Source organism: Nicotiana tabacum, chromosome 4 (assembly GCF_000715075.1).
Source record: "Nicotiana tabacum cultivar K326 chromosome 4, ASM71507v2, whole genome shotgun sequence".
Classification (NCBI taxonomy): Eukaryota; Viridiplantae; Streptophyta; class Magnoliopsida; order Solanales; family Solanaceae; genus Nicotiana; species Nicotiana tabacum.
In genome coordinates, this window is record NC_134083.1 from 75,128,680 (window position 1) to 75,144,145 (window position 15,466).

The window sequence follows — 15,466 nt, forward strand, 5'->3', positions numbered from 1 at the left end:
AACTTAAAACAGTCGCAATAGCCCGTGGCTGGTTGCTACAAGGGTTAGAGGTAATCCTTAGGTTTGCAAGAGTTTGTAAACTTTGTTGTTGGCTGAGAGTTGTAGTGAAGTGTTTGGAAAAAATCCTACTGGGTAGTAGGTCGTGGTTTTTTCACCTTTTGAGTCGAGTTTTCCACGTAAAAATTCTTGTGTTATTTATTTTCTGTGTTATTTATTCCGCAACTGTAGTGTAAGGAACGTATAGAAGAACCAGGTCTTTTGATAATCCAGTACACACAAAAATCAGGCACCACACAAATCACCCTCCCTCTGTGTGGTATTAAAGTATAAAACATCATATTACATAGTTTAATAGGGAAGAAAGCATGGACCGGAATTTATAATTAGCTGCATCAAGAAAATGGATTTATGTGATTAACCATATTTATATAATGGTGTCTTGAAACAGAGATTAAACAAGATTCCAAATCCAGAATATTATAAGAAGAAACTCATGTGCATTAATTCCAAGAAATCAGAGCTGAATCCTTCCACGGATCCAATTACGGCAACTTTTAATAAAGATGGTTAATGAGTGCTAACGCATTGCTAGCAAGTTTGGTAATAGTTGCCATGCAACTATTTACTATTTTCTTCACAGCTGGATTTACCTTTCGACCGGAGAAACCTTCGGTGCATGAATCTGCGTCTGTTATTACAGCACTTGCATATGTCTTGGCATTAGCCAACTGGAATTCTTTATCTTTATCACTCAAATGTCCCATTGCGTCAACAGCCAGTTTGAGTTCGTATACAGCATCCTTGACATCTTCAAAACAGTCTTTAATAGCGGCGGCTTCAATTTTGGTTATACCCTTTTTCCTTTTAAGTTCCGAGACAGCAACAGTGGCGTTGCGAGCGCCATTTATGGCTACGTTAAGGGCTGCTTTGCATAGCCTTGTGGAATTGATTTTCACTGAAGAAGCGTAGGGAATTAGTGTTTTCTGGCAAAGTGAAGGGTATGTGGTGATCTTGCATTTGGTTTTGACGAAGTTTGTGTAGGCTGGCCGAGAGATTTTGGCAGCTGTGGCTGCAGGCGAAGTTAGCGAAATGAATAAAACAAATGCCAAAAGGGGAAACGTCAAGTTTTTGCAAGTAGAGTACACCTCCATTTCTCCTGCTAATTGAGTTTGGAAGATGTGTTGAATTATGTGTGTTGGGAATAGAGCGAAGATGTGAATATATTTATAGAGATCAAAATTGGCTGGATGGAGGATTTTATTTAATTTTTCAATTCTGATCATGATTACGAAATGAGAATAAAATTGCTGTAAGCTGCATAAAAATGAGTTGTAAGTGTGGGATATCAGATTATCTCGCCATCACAAACGGTAGCAGTCACACAATGTCACATGGAAATCATTCAAGCATGAGAGTTTGTAAGCAAAGTCAACGTAACTTATCAAGGGGTAAGAAAGCGGATCTATATATGCCTAATTTACGTGTATATGTATATTTACCTAGCCTATATTGAACTATTGCACCAGCAGATCATCTTTTTCTAGGGTATTAGAATTGTAGACGTTACTTCTTGAGTAGACAGGGCTTGAGCTTAGAAGTGGAGCAAGATTTTAACTTTATTTGTTCTAATTTTAGAACGGTAACTTTACGTGCTAATAATTGGATTTTAAATTTAATATTTTGTTTATATTCAATGAGGTTTTTAACACAAATATACTATTTGAGCAATGTGTTCTGTCGAACTCGCATTCGGCCTTCTAGCTCTATCCTGAAGAGTGGTCGGCCGAACAAGGAGGCGAAGCCAAAATTTGAACCTTATGGGTTCTGAATTCTATCCCGTTTATGTTACTGGTTTCTAAATTAATAAGTTATACATATTCAATGGATATCTTAACAGAAATATATGTTTTGAATAAAAGTTATTAAGTTCGGCCGAACCCGCAAGACTTATGCTATAGCTCCGCCCCTGGTTGAACGTTCTTTGATAAAATTATATTGTGATAGGTCAAATATTAATTACTGTAATATATAAAATCTAGAAGCAAAATTCTTAACTTCGCCAATATGAGTCTTGAGGAATGGACTGTAAGACTGCGTGAACGCGGCCAGAAAATGAAAAGAATGACAGCATAAAACACTGCGGAAGAGAAGGCGATTTCTATGAACAGAAATTAGCTGAAAAAAGAGAGACGGAAAACCTTCAACTAACTCTCGGAGCATAAACATCGGATAATTTATTTTTTTTATTTTTTTTTTTTTTACATCTGTTCATGTAGTCAAAGGCATTTCTTCTCTGCACAACTCAGGAATATTAATAACTTAGGTACTCCTTCCGGTCAATATTACTAAATATATCTGGTCCAAAATAGTTGTCACTTTAAAAAATTAAAGGTATAATTAATTACTTCGTATGTTTCAATTTATGTGAATCTATTTTCTTTTTAGTTTGTGCCAAAAAAATGACTACTTTACATATTTGGAAACAATTTACCTTTATGTAATGATTTATAGCCACACAAAATATATGTACCTCATTTTATACCACAAATTTAAAAAACTTCTCTTTTTTCTTAAACTCCGTACCACATAAATTGAAACGGAGGGAGTACTATTTTTCTATTTTGCCCTTAGTATTAAATATTCTTCAAAAGTAAAAATATTGACTACATAGCATAAGAAACTTAGAAGTGAAGAGTAATAAATAAGAGTATAGTAGTCAAAGCCTTCTTATTAATAATTTCTTAAGACACATGTAAAAGAGAAACATGACAACTAAATTGGACCAGAGGGGTATTGAATTTGGAATTAAGAAGTTATTTATTTTATTTTAATTATGGAACAGCGTCTTTTCTTATTAATTCTATGGATCATTTCGTAGCTTCGTTAATTTTCGGCATTTCCGTATACAAATTTTGATTATGTGAGCAACGAGATGCTATACCTTAAAAGGCATTCTTGTTCACTACAAAAAAGAGCTAAACAGTACACAATAATGAAAAATAGCATCGTTCTTGAGACAGTAAAAAGAAAGTAAATGCAGTATGAATGGGTGTGGTCTGCCGAAATACGAAATCTTGAGTGAGCTGATTACTTTACTTTGCAGGAAGGAAAAGACTTATCTGTGTCTAAACTTTTTGTCGATGCAGTAATCCTAAATAATGTACTACTATATATACGAATTTGAATAGGTAATTAGAGGGATCAAGATTTTAACGTTTATCACCATTGGTTATTTTGACCTACGTATGTACAAAAGGATGTTTCTTACTTCCGCATGATTAACGCAATAAGATTTAAAGTCTAATAACTCGATTTGAATTGTCATTTTTTTTACTTAGGGATTTCGGTGTAATTTGGGGGCAAAAATATATTAAGCCTAGTACAGTTGTAAGTTCAATCTTATGTTTTCTTTGCTTGATCACCAAATTCTTATGTCACAGAAAACAGAGGTCCCATCTGGAGATCTAATGGCGTTTGTAGAAAAGAAATTCCCAACCAAGTTTAGTTGAGAACTTGAAAAGAAAGTTCGAGAAAGAATTGAAAAAAAAAACATTTTTTGGAAACAAACGTCTAAGGTTTTTAACTCTTTTTTATTCGCTTGATTCATTATTCCACTGGAATTTGGATAATGATCAAATTTAGGTGGCAATTTGTTCCGAAAAAAAGGCAATTTTTTTTGGCCACATTCTATTGTTCAAAATTTGAACACCTAACACCGCTGCAATCAAGATTACAAGGTTAAGTACAAAATTTTGCTATCTAAATTGTAGGAGTAATAGGGAGGAAAGCATTGACCGGAATGCAGAACTAGGATTCATGAGATTAACTATATTTACAGAGATTAATCAAGATCTCATATCCAGAATATTATAAGAAGAAATTAAACTCGTGAGCATTATTAATTCCAATAAATCAGAGCTGAAGCTCATGCCAGGATCTACAAACAGACAGTACTATACATAAAGATGATTAATGAGTGACAACGCATTGCTAGACAGTTTAATAATAACTGCCATGCTTCTATTTATGATGTCCTTCACATCTGGATTTACCTTCCGTCCAGAAAACCCATCAGTGCATGAATCTGCGTCTGTTATTACAGCACTTGCATATGTCTTGGCATTAGACAACTGAAATTCTTTATCTTCACCACCCAAATGTCCCATTGCTTCAACAGCCAGCTTGAGTTCGTACACAGCATCCTTCACATCTTCCATGCAGTCTTTAATAGCGGCGGCTTCATATCGGGTTATTCCCTTCTGTTCTTTCTGTCTCGAGACAATAACAGAGGCGTCGCGTGCGCCTTTTATGGCTACGTTAAGCGCTTTTATGCACAGTATTGTGGAGTTGCTTTTCACTGATGAGGCATAGGGTATTAGTGTTTTCTGGCAAAGTGAAGGGTATGTGGTGATCTTGCATTTGGTCTTGACGAAGTTTGTGTAGGCTGGCTTAGAGTCTTTGGCTTCTGTAACTGCTGGATGTGTTAGAGAGATGTATAGAACAGTTGCCAAAAGGCGAAACATCAAGCTTTTCCAAGTAGAGTACGCCTCCATTTCTCCTGCTATAGTGTTAACTAGCTATTCATGTATATATCTAGGAGGTTGGGAAATGATGTGTAGTTGATATGTTGGGAACAGAGAGAAGATCATGTCAATGTATTTATAGATATCTAATTGGCTGCCTGCAGGGAGGATTTCTCTTAATTGTTCAAATCTGATCATATTATGAAATACTAACAATTAAATGGCTGTAATTAAGCTGCACACAAATGAGTTGTGAATATGCGGATCAACTTATCTCTCGCCGTCTCGAACGGCACCAGTCACATGGAAACTCAGAGATTGAAAGTTTGTACGCAAAGTCAAATTATTGCAAGGTCAACTTATCAAGGGGTGAGAAGGCGGATCTATGCCTTTCAATATACGTATGTATAACACATTTAACTCCTAGCTCCAGCTATATATGGTAAATACTTACCTTTACTAGATGTTTACACCATTGAGTGTTTACACCTAATCAATTAATTTAGTCTAAGCAGTTAAAAATTAAAGTAAAAATACACATCATGGTTAAGTGATTAAATAACTTTGTGAAAGATGTAACACCTCGTGTGAGTAATTTTTGCCTTCAGCTATTGCACATATATAGCTAGGCCCAAATAAATTAATTATTTCTGTTTAGGGTGTGAAACGTGATCAAGAGAATCCAGATTTTAAGATTATCTTGGGTAGGAGAGTAGTGGATCGTAGGACTAACGTGGCCAGAAAATGAAGGAAAAATGACAGCACAAAATATTGCGGAAGAGAAGGCGATGTCTATGAATAGAAGTTAAGCGGAAAAAAAGAGAGGGAAAACCTTGCATGGCCTCGTTGCTTTCTTTATTATTAACTTCATTGATTATGCCTTAGGCAAGACGTCTTGTAACTAGAAAGCTTACGTTTTATGATACTTATTTGTGTGGATTTTTGAGTGTCATAGTGATTTAAATATTTAATTTCATTCAATTTTGAAAAAGTTTCCTATTTTGGAGGGGATTAACAATAATACTTTCTCTCAAAAAAGAAAAGAAAAGTGTCCCTCTCTAATTGAGTGGCAACCAAGTTGGATTGTATGGCAAGTGTTAGGACCCGATTCTTTGTCAATCGGACGTGGCGCGACTGTGGCAAGAATTGGAGTGTGATGGGCGCGAAAAATTGGCCCAAAATGGCCCGTGACAGCAAGTATGCACTACGCATACGAGGTTGATAACCCAATGGTTGCTTTGGGCCGTTTTCAACTTGCCTTACATTAGGACGAGTCTTGAAATAAGTTCCAACTAAATTTACTTTAAACACGAGAGCGGATTCACCTTGCTTTAAGCAGTAGTGTCATCTCGACACCTTTTCCTTAGAAAATTTCTTAAATATAAATGTACAAATAATATATGTGAAAACAAAATATGAATAAAATAAGTAAAATGACTTCATTTGCATAGGCAGATGTAATCTTACAACAACAAATTTATCCGAAGCCAATACTTTCAACGTGCAAAATTTATGTGTTAATTAAAATCACTAAAATTGCAGTAAGTTGTGGGTCTGAACTAGGGGTGTACCTAATTTGGTAAATACCTAATTACTGTACTGAAACCTAAAATTTTAGTATTTGGTATTCGATATTTTGGTATTCGGTATGGTATTTGGTTTAAGTTTTAAAAATAAATTGGTATTAGGTATTTTAAAATAAAATATTGAAATACTGATACCGTACCGAAATATATATTATATTACACAATACACATATTATTAGTTAATAACATAAATATAAGAAATCTAAAATTTTACTTCTCTTTATTTTCTAAGTTTATCAATTAACTCTAAGCAAGTAACAAGACATTTCTAATGATCAAATTTATTATTTTATGTACAATTCTCTCTCTCTGAGTTGGTATTTGCTGATTTTGGACAAAACTTTTGTCAACAAATATTTTTAATTTTGTACTTTCGAGTACTTTAATTAAGAATATTACCGTCTATGACTCTATGCACTAGTTAGTATTTAAACCGAATAAACCGAAGTTACAGAGCCGAATAAATCGAAACCGAAAGGAGAAAAACCGAACCATACCGAATTTAATTAGGTACGGTATTGATATAGCATTTTAAAAAATCGAATACCGAAATAACGAATCGAAATATCTAAATACCGTATCGTACCGACTGACAAACACCCCTAGTCTGAACCCATAATCTTAAAAATGTAATAAGTTCAAATACAACAAATCTTAAAGATTAAACCAATAGGGTTTAATTCCTAAATTTTCGTATGTTCGTTTGTCACCAAATGTTGTCTTGTTGGCTGGTGAACTGCCTCTCTCCTCTCAAGGAGGTTGAGGGGTTTGAATTAACCTCAGTAAGTATGGCGTGTAGTTTCTAAAATTGCTTTGCCTTTATCTGCTGCTAAGAGTTAAGATGTCAGCAAAGTTTGAACTGCCGACCTCTTATCAATTTAAAGCAACTAAACCAATGGACTCAGATCCCTTTCAATATACAATACTGAACAAATATCGACTAGAATTCTGGATCGGGATTTTTTTTTTTTTTTTGGGTTTGTTTACCCGAAAAATCGAGAAACGTTGAATTTAGGAGTGGTTTTAATAATACGTAAATTCCTTATGATACAAAAATGACAATACCAGTATTTTGCTGTAAAATGTGAATAATCAATAGGAAGGCTCAATGAGCAACATGAACTCTTAATGTATCTTGGGGAGGATCAGTCTATTGCAATCTATGTCCCTTTTTATAATAGAGGGTCACTACTTTATCTATAATAAAATAATGCATATAGTGGAGGACCCATGATGGTTTGTCTCTTCCTTGATTCCTGCCTAGATTCTCTCCCTCGGTGCGGTTATAATGGCTTTTGTCGGCAAGCTCGGTACTGGCTCGGGCTTGGTGTTAGGTCGAACTCCTGGTCTTGGTTCGAGCCCGTTCTGCCTTGGGGTATCGATATTCGAGGTATGTGCCGGTCGAAGTTGCTTCGTAGTTCGATTTGGATACGGGCTCGATAATGATACCGGTATTTGCCGTCGATCGGTCTTATAGCTCGAAACTCGATACCCTTACTTCGGAATTCGTCTGAGCTAGTTATGTGGATACCCTTTGATTGAGACATCATCGTTTCGGTCAGTCTTTATGACCGAGAATCGATTTTGACCGTACACAGATAGTCCCTTCGTTTCTCGGAAAGGATGTAGCGAGAAACGATATGATTTCTCTACGGCTCGATCAAATTTATGTCGACGTTTCTATCGACCCCGATCATGATGTATGTGATAACTATCCCATCGGTTCGGTTTTACCGAGGCTTTTAATGCGTGTCACACGGTGGTCGGCCACCGCTAATACCGAATCGTCATGCGTTAGCCTATAAATAGTCTTTCCATACAATTTATACCACTTTTGCGCCTTCTCTTCTTTCAATTTCTCTCATTTATTCTCTCTATTTCGCTACTTCAGGGCCGCTCATACCAGGGTTTTTGGCGTTGTCCATCCTTTCACCTTCCTTCGCATTCTTTCCTCTCATATCAATGGCAAAAACTTTCAAAATCGTACCTCAGAAAGAGAAAGCTTCTTCTTCGCGGCCGTTTGATGACAAGGCGCTGGCGGAACCGTCCGTTCACGACTATGTTCCTGGCCCGTGTATTTTGAAGACCGATTTTAGGGTGGAGAATCCTTCGTCCGTTCCCGGTCGATGTGAGCACGTATCGATGTATGCGTACTCTATAACGGAGGATCATCTCGGGGCCGTCAGGAAAGACTGCAACTGGGGTTCCGAGGTTGTGTTGCAAATTCCATCCTACGATGAGAGCGTCACTACTTATGTGGAGGGTTTTTAAAGTGTTTATACTTATCTCTTCACATTGGGACCCGTCGACCCAGTGATTATTGATTTCTGCAAAATATATTAGGTCACTCTTGGCCAAATTCATCCTTCTTTATGGCGTATAGTGATCTTGTTGCGCTTCTTCTCTATCAAAGGCGGGGGGTTGGATTTTTCTCTGAACCACCTCATACGACTGTACCAGCCTCAGATTTTTCGAGGACTAATTAGACTTCATCGTCGAGCATCGAAGGCTTTGATGTTGAGCATCGATGAAGACAAGGATCGAGGTTAGATGGGTCGATATATTCGAGTGAGGACCCGTGATATTATTCCGGAGGAGAAGATGCAGTTCCCTGAAGAATGAAATTTTGATCGTAAGTGATTCTCGTTTACCTTTCATATCTTTTTTCAGATTTTTTGTGATGTCTTTTCCCGATGTTCAGCTGCCCCATGGATGCCACAAGCAGTGCCTGACCTTGAGGACTGGGTTCGGAATTTAGCCTCGAGCTCCTCTTATGCCAAACGCGCTTGGCGTGATTTGGCAAAAGGCAGATTAGAGGCCAAGAATCACGGTGAGGTTTGCTTCCTGTTTTCTTCGAAGTGTTTTTCACTTTCTTTTTGTTACCAATTTTCTTTAGTGCAGGCGTAACCAGGTATGCCATTCTGAGGCCTTCGAGCGGTGAAGAAGGAAACAAGTCCCTGGTTCTCAAACAGGGGAAAGATAAGAAGCGAAGAGCTTCCTCTCGGTCAGAAGACCCGAAGCCCAAAACTCGAAGGGTGAGGAGAAAAGCAATCGCCCTTTCGATGGACTCGGTCCAATGACTGAGAGAAGAAGGAGATGAAGATAGCTCTTCGGCTTTGGTGATTCGATCTACGGAGGTCATCGAGGTTGCTAGAGCTCCCGAGCCGATGGCGGCTGTGCCTGTCGGGGTTAGTTCCGAAGACCTGAGTCTCAACCGGAGTGCTCCGAGTGATTTGCTCGGGGTTTTGACAATGGGTCATTCGCCTTCTCTTCCATCTTTTTCTGAGGAGGCGTTGAAGGAAGCTCGAGAGTTGAAGATCCTGATATCGGCGCTGGATCTGGTGGAGGGGATCCTTTTAGGGATTGTTTTACTGGGGTCGACGATGGTTCCGATATCGGTGATGCTTCTCTCTTATTAGAGGAGGCTCAGCATTTCATTACTCGAATAATGATTTTTCCATACTTGGTTTCTCTGTTCTTTTCCATACTTGACTCATGTTTCTTACTGTGCAGGACATTAATAGGTTTCGAGTCGATCTTAGCCAGTGTGAGGCCGAGCTCCGGAAGGTCTCAGGTGAGAGAGATGCCATGCGGCTTCTTTGCAGCCAAAAGGATGAGACTATAAAGGATCTCCAAGCGGATTTGGCTAAGGTCCGTGAAGAAGGGGTCGAGCTCGATAAGCAGGTGAGCCTCATTCTGTTAAAGTATGGGTCTGACTCAACCGTGGAAGTTAACCCTTTATTGTCTCAGTTGCAGCAAAAAAATATCGGGTTACTCCGAGAAAAAGTCGACCAAATCCGAGCTGAATACCATCGGTGGAAGGAGAACCTCGACCGCCTGGCAGCGGAAAAAGAAACCATCTTAACGAAATTATTATCGGCTGACGTTCAACTTCGAAGTGTCAAGCAAAAAGGGTCGGTTCAAGCAAAGAGGATTGAGGAGCTTGAAACACGACTTGCTGAGGCTAAAGTGGAAGTTGAGTCGTCGAAAGTTTTGGCGGATAAGTCCATTGCTGTATATCGGGTTGATGCTGAGGCTGCTCAGATGGAGGCCCGAGAAGCGGCGAAGACCGCCGATACTCGAGTTCATTGGGTTGCCGAACTTTCCAAGTGTAGGTATCGGAGGGAGACCCTCGAGGAGATACACGCTCGAGGTTTCGACCTTACCGAAGAGGGAAAAAAGGCAAAAGAGCTCGAAGCGGAAGCTGAAGCCTTGGCTTCTGATGATGATGACAATGATGGTAGTAAAAGCGGATCCGAGGATGGGGAAGACACGACCAGGAAGCTTAGTTTCTAATTCTTCGTGTATGTAAATTAGTCACATAGGCAATTTTTGTATATATGTGTATGACGAGGTCAACTTGTTTTTGTTTTGTGAAGGCTTTTAATCGAATGTTGACCTTGTTGTCTCTCTGATCGATCATACATGTAGCCCTTGGGTTTGCTCGTTGAGTCGATGAATCAAACTTTGAAGGAACATAATCCGTAGGTGATTTGTAAAAGTAGCTTATTAGTCGTTGAGTGAATGTTTTGAAATATTGTAGCCTGTGAGTGAGTGCTTGCTCGAACTCGGAATAACAGGAATAACAGTAGCTCGTAGGCTTAATAGTGGAGTTATTTGAACTCGAAGTAGTGTAGGTAGCCCGTAGGCTTAATGGTCGATTGAGTGCTTGCTCGAACTCGAAAATAAAAATAGCCCGTAGGCTTAGTTGAGTGAATGATTCGAACTCGAAGTGTAAGTAGCCCGTAGGCTTAATGGTCGAGTGAGTGCTTGCTCGAACTCGAAATAAAAATAGCCCGTAGGTTTAGTCGAGTGAATGATTCGAACTCGAAGTGTAAGTGGTCCATATGATTAATGGTCGAGTGAGTGCTTGCTCGAACTCGAAATAAAAATAACTCGTAGGCTTAGTCGAGTGAATGATTCGAACTCGAAGTGTAAGTAGCCCGTAGGCTTAATGGTCGAGTGAGTGCTTGCTCGAACTCGAAATAAAAATAGCTCGTAGGCTTAGTCGAGTGAATGATTCGAACTCGAAGTGTAAGTAGCCCGTAGGATTAATGGTCGAGTGAGTGCTTGCTCGAACTCGAAATAAAAATGGCCTGTAGGCTTAGTCTTAATACAATAAATCTCAAGTCATTGCACATGTATTTATGTTTGGGCCAATCTATATGAGCATGGTTTATTTTGACCATTTGGCTCTTACAAGTTTTCCTGTTAGAGCCCTATTGTTGTGAGATGACTTTCTTGTATCTGAATTCGATGTATTTGAGGGCCCTGATCCCTCCCCGGTATTCGAGGTCGATGGAAAGAGGCCTCGGATATTATTAAAAATGCAGCACAATCGATGGTTGGCTCATTAAAAACATTGCCGAAAACCCCATTTGGGAGAAAACCAGTCTAAGGGAAAAAGAGTGCAACGCGTGCTTTTAAGCGAAAGATCTTCTTCAGCTCTTGTTCGGACTTCTGCATGGGTCAGTTAGATGAATATGGAAAGGTCGTACCTTAGCAGTAGTACCGTTTTAGATGTGATACATTCCAACTGCTTGATAGCTGTTTGCCGTTTATGATGCCGAGCATGTATGATCCTTTTCCAACGTTCTCGAGCACCTGGTATGGTCCTTCCCAATTTGGTCCTAATTTTCCTTCTTTTTGATTCCGAGTATTGATGGTGACTTTTCTTAACACTAAATCCCCGGGATTGAAATGGCGAAGTTTAGTTCTTCGATTATAATACCTTTCGATTCGTTGCTTTTGGGCGGCCAATCGGATGAGGGCCACTTCTCGTCCTTCGTCCGATAATTCAAGGCTGGTGTTCATAGCCTCATTATTTGATTCTTCCGTCATGAATCGAAATCTAGGACTAAGTTCACCGACTTCGACTGGTATCAATGCTTCGCAACCATATACTAAGGAGAATGGGGTCGCCCCCGTACTGAATTTTGACGTTGTTCGGTATGCCCAAAGGATTTCGGGCAGGATTTCTCTCCATTTTTCCTTAGCGTTGTTCAATCTCTTCTTCAGGTTTTGAAGAATAGTCTTGTTCGTTGATTCGGCCTGACCGTTCCCACTGGGCGGTATGGTGTCGATAATATCCTTCTTATTTTGTGGATCTTCGAAGAATTTTGTGATTTTGCTGCCAACGAATTGCTTCCCATTATCGCATACTATTTCGGCTGGTATCCCGAATCGGCATATGATATGATCCCAAATAAAGTCTATAACTTCTTTCTCCCTTATTTTCTCGAACGCCTACGCTTCTACCCATTTAGAAAAATAGTCAATCATAAATAAAATAAATTTGGCTTTACCTGGGGTTGATGGCAGAGGCCCGACGATGTCCATTTCCTATTTCATGAATGGCCATGGGGATAGGACCGAGTGAAGTTGCTCTCCGGGTTGATGGATCATTGGCGCAAACCTTTGACATTTATCACATTTACGAACAAATTCTTTCGCATATTTGCCCATATCGATCCAATAATACCCGCTCTGATTACTTTCCGAACTAATGTGTCGGCACCGAAGTGATTGCCACAAGTGCCCTCGTGTACTTACCGGAGGATGTAATTAGTATCTCCCGAATCCACGCATACCGCCATCGGTCCATCGAATGTTCTTCGATATAGTGTTCCGTCCGAAGACAATGTAAATCGAGCAGCTTTAGTCCGTAGGGCCCTGGAATCTTTAGGGTCTGAAGGGAGCTTTCCATTTTTTAAGTATTCAATATACTTGTTTCTCCAATCCCAGGTTAAGCTAGTAGAATTAATTTCGGCGTGCCCATCTTCGATTACCGATCTTGAAAGTTGAACGATAATCCCCGAGCTTAAATCATCTACCTCGACCGACGATCCCAGATTTGCAAGAGCATCGGCCTTATTATTCTGTTCTCGTGGAACATGTCGTAGGGTCCATTGTTTGAAATAGTGTAAAGTGATAAGAAGTGTGTCCAAATACTTTTGCATCCTACCTTCTCGGACTTCGAAGGTTTTGTTTACTTGACTCACCACTAGCAAAGAGTCACAATGCGCCTCAATGACTTCTGCTCCCAAGTTTCTAGCTAGTTCGAGACCTGTAATCATGGCTTCATACTCGGCCTCGTTGTTAGTTAACCTGATAGTTTTAATGGCTTGCCTAATAATGTTACCCGTGGGGGGTTTTAAAACTATGCCTAACCCGGACCCCTTTATATTCGAAGCACCATCCGTAAAAAGGATCCATACCCCGGACGATATACCTAATTTCAAAAGGAGTTCCTTTTCAACTTCGGGTATGAGGGTTGGCGTGAAGTCGGCCACGAAGTCTGCTAAAATTTGGGACTTGATGGCCGTACGGGGTTGATATTCGATATCGTACCCACTGAGTTCGATGGCCCATTTAGCTAATCGGCCTGATAGTTCGGGCCTATGTAAAATATTACGGAGTGGGCAGGTGGTTAATACGCTTATGGGGTGTCACTGAAAGTATGACCTCAACTTTCTAGATGCGCTTACCAGCGCAAGTGCCAATTTTTCTAAGTGCGGATACCTAGTTTCTGCTTCCCCTAAGGTCCAACTTACGTAATAAACGGGGAATTGCGTACCTTGCTCTTCTCGAACTAGGACACTACTTACAGCAACTTCCGATACCGCCAAGTACAAGTATAGTTTTTAGTTGGTTTTTGGAGTGTGAAGTAGTGGTGGGCTCGATAGATATCTTTTCAATTCTTGTAATGCTTGTTGGCATTCCGGTGTCTATGCGAAGTCGTTCTTCTTTTTGAGTAGGGATAAAACTTTATGGCTTCGATCTGATGATCTTGAAATGAACCGGCCTAAGGCTGCAATTCTTCCTGTTAACCTTTGTACATATTTCACGTTGTCCATGATGGTGATGTCTTCGATGGCCTTGATTTTGTCGAGGTTGATCTCAATTCCTCGATTTGACACCATGAAGCCGAGGAACTTGCCCGAACCGACCCCGAAAGTACATTTTTCGGGGTTGAGCTTCATGTTGTATTTCCTCAAAATCTCGAACGTTTCCTGCAAATGGGCCAAATGGTCCTCTGCACGCAGGAACTTAACTAGCATATCATCAATATAGACTTCCATTGTTTTACCTATTTGTTCTTCGAACATCCTGTTTACTAGGCGTTGATAAGTAGCTGCTGCATTTTTTTAACCCGAAGGGCATTACGTTATAACAATATGTTCCGTATCGGGTCACAAATGAAGTCTTTTCCCGGTCGTCCGGGTTTATCTGAATTTGATTATACCCGGAATAGGCGTCGAGAAAGGTGAGGATCTCGTGGCTGGTCATGGCATCGATCATGCGATCGATGTTAGGCAATGTAAAGGAATCTTTGGGGCATGCTTTGTTCAAATCCTTATAGTCTACACACATTCTAAGTTTGTTCCCCTTTTTAGGTACTATAACTACATTGGCTAACCATTCGGGGTATTTTACCTCCCGGATGGACCCTATCTTAAGAAGTTTGGTTACCTTGTCCTTTATGAATGCGTGCTTTTCCTCGGACTGGGCCTTCTTTTTTGCTTCACCGGTTTGAACCTAGGATTCAAGCTTAGCTGGTGCGCCGTTATGTCTGGCGGGATCCCTATTATATCTAGATAGGACCAGGCAAAACAGTCAATGTTATTGATAAGAAATTGAATGAGTTTCTTCCTGAGTTCGGGGCTCAAACCCGTTCCTAGGTATACCTTTCGTTCGGGCCAGTGTTCGATTAGTATGATTTGCTCCAGTTCCTCAATTGTTGATTTGGTGGCATCGAAATCATCGGGGGTTACTAAGGATCGAGGGTTCCATCGTTCATAATCATCTTCTTCAATGTTCTGCTTATCTGGCTGGGTTGAAGCCGATGTGTGTGATTGCTATTTGGAGCTCTGCTCTCCGATTGTGTCTTCTTCTGATCCTGATCCTTTTATCGGCGAAGACGAGGCTATTGATTTTGCTTCTTCGATGGGGAACATTTCCTTTTCGGCCGGCTGTTCTCCGTACACAATTCTGACACCTCCCGATGTTGGGAATTTGAGGACCTGGTGTAGGGTCGAGGGTACGGGCTCTCATGCTGTGAATCCACGGCCTTCCGAAAAGGGCATTATATCTCATATCACCTTCGATCACGTGAAACTTTGTTTCCTGGATGGTTTCGGCCACGTTTATCGGTAGGGTAATCTTGCCTTTGGTGGTTTCACATTCCATATTGAATCCGTTTAAAACTAGAGATGCGGGTACGACCTGATCGTGCAGGCCGAGCTGTTCTACGATCCTCGATCTGATGATATTGGCCGAGCTACCTGGATCAATTAACAGACGCTTAATCTTAGTTTTATTCATGAGTACGGATATTACCAGTGCATTGTTATGGGG

At 40.0% G+C, this 15,466-nt stretch overlaps 2 protein-coding genes across 2 annotated transcripts; both read right to left on the reverse strand.

Moving 5' to 3' along the window:
• Positions 1-277: 277 nt before the first annotated feature.
• LOC107768829 (pectinesterase inhibitor 4-like) lies at positions 278-1,315 on the reverse strand. Its single transcript, XM_016587980.2, has one exon. The coding sequence runs from the start codon at positions 1,281-1,283 to the stop codon at positions 555-557; it is 729 nt and encodes a 242-aa protein (XP_016443466.1). The 5' UTR covers positions 1,284-1,315; the 3' UTR covers positions 278-554.
• A 2,550-nt stretch (positions 1,316-3,865) lies between these two features.
• Positions 3,866-4,731, reverse strand: LOC107768828 (pectinesterase inhibitor 4-like). Its single transcript, XM_016587979.2, has one exon. It carries the CDS (start codon positions 4,551-4,553, stop codon positions 3,954-3,956), a length of 600 nt encoding a protein of 199 aa, XP_016443465.1. The 5' UTR covers positions 4,554-4,731; the 3' UTR covers positions 3,866-3,953.
• Positions 4,732-15,466: the final 10,735 nt, after the last annotated feature.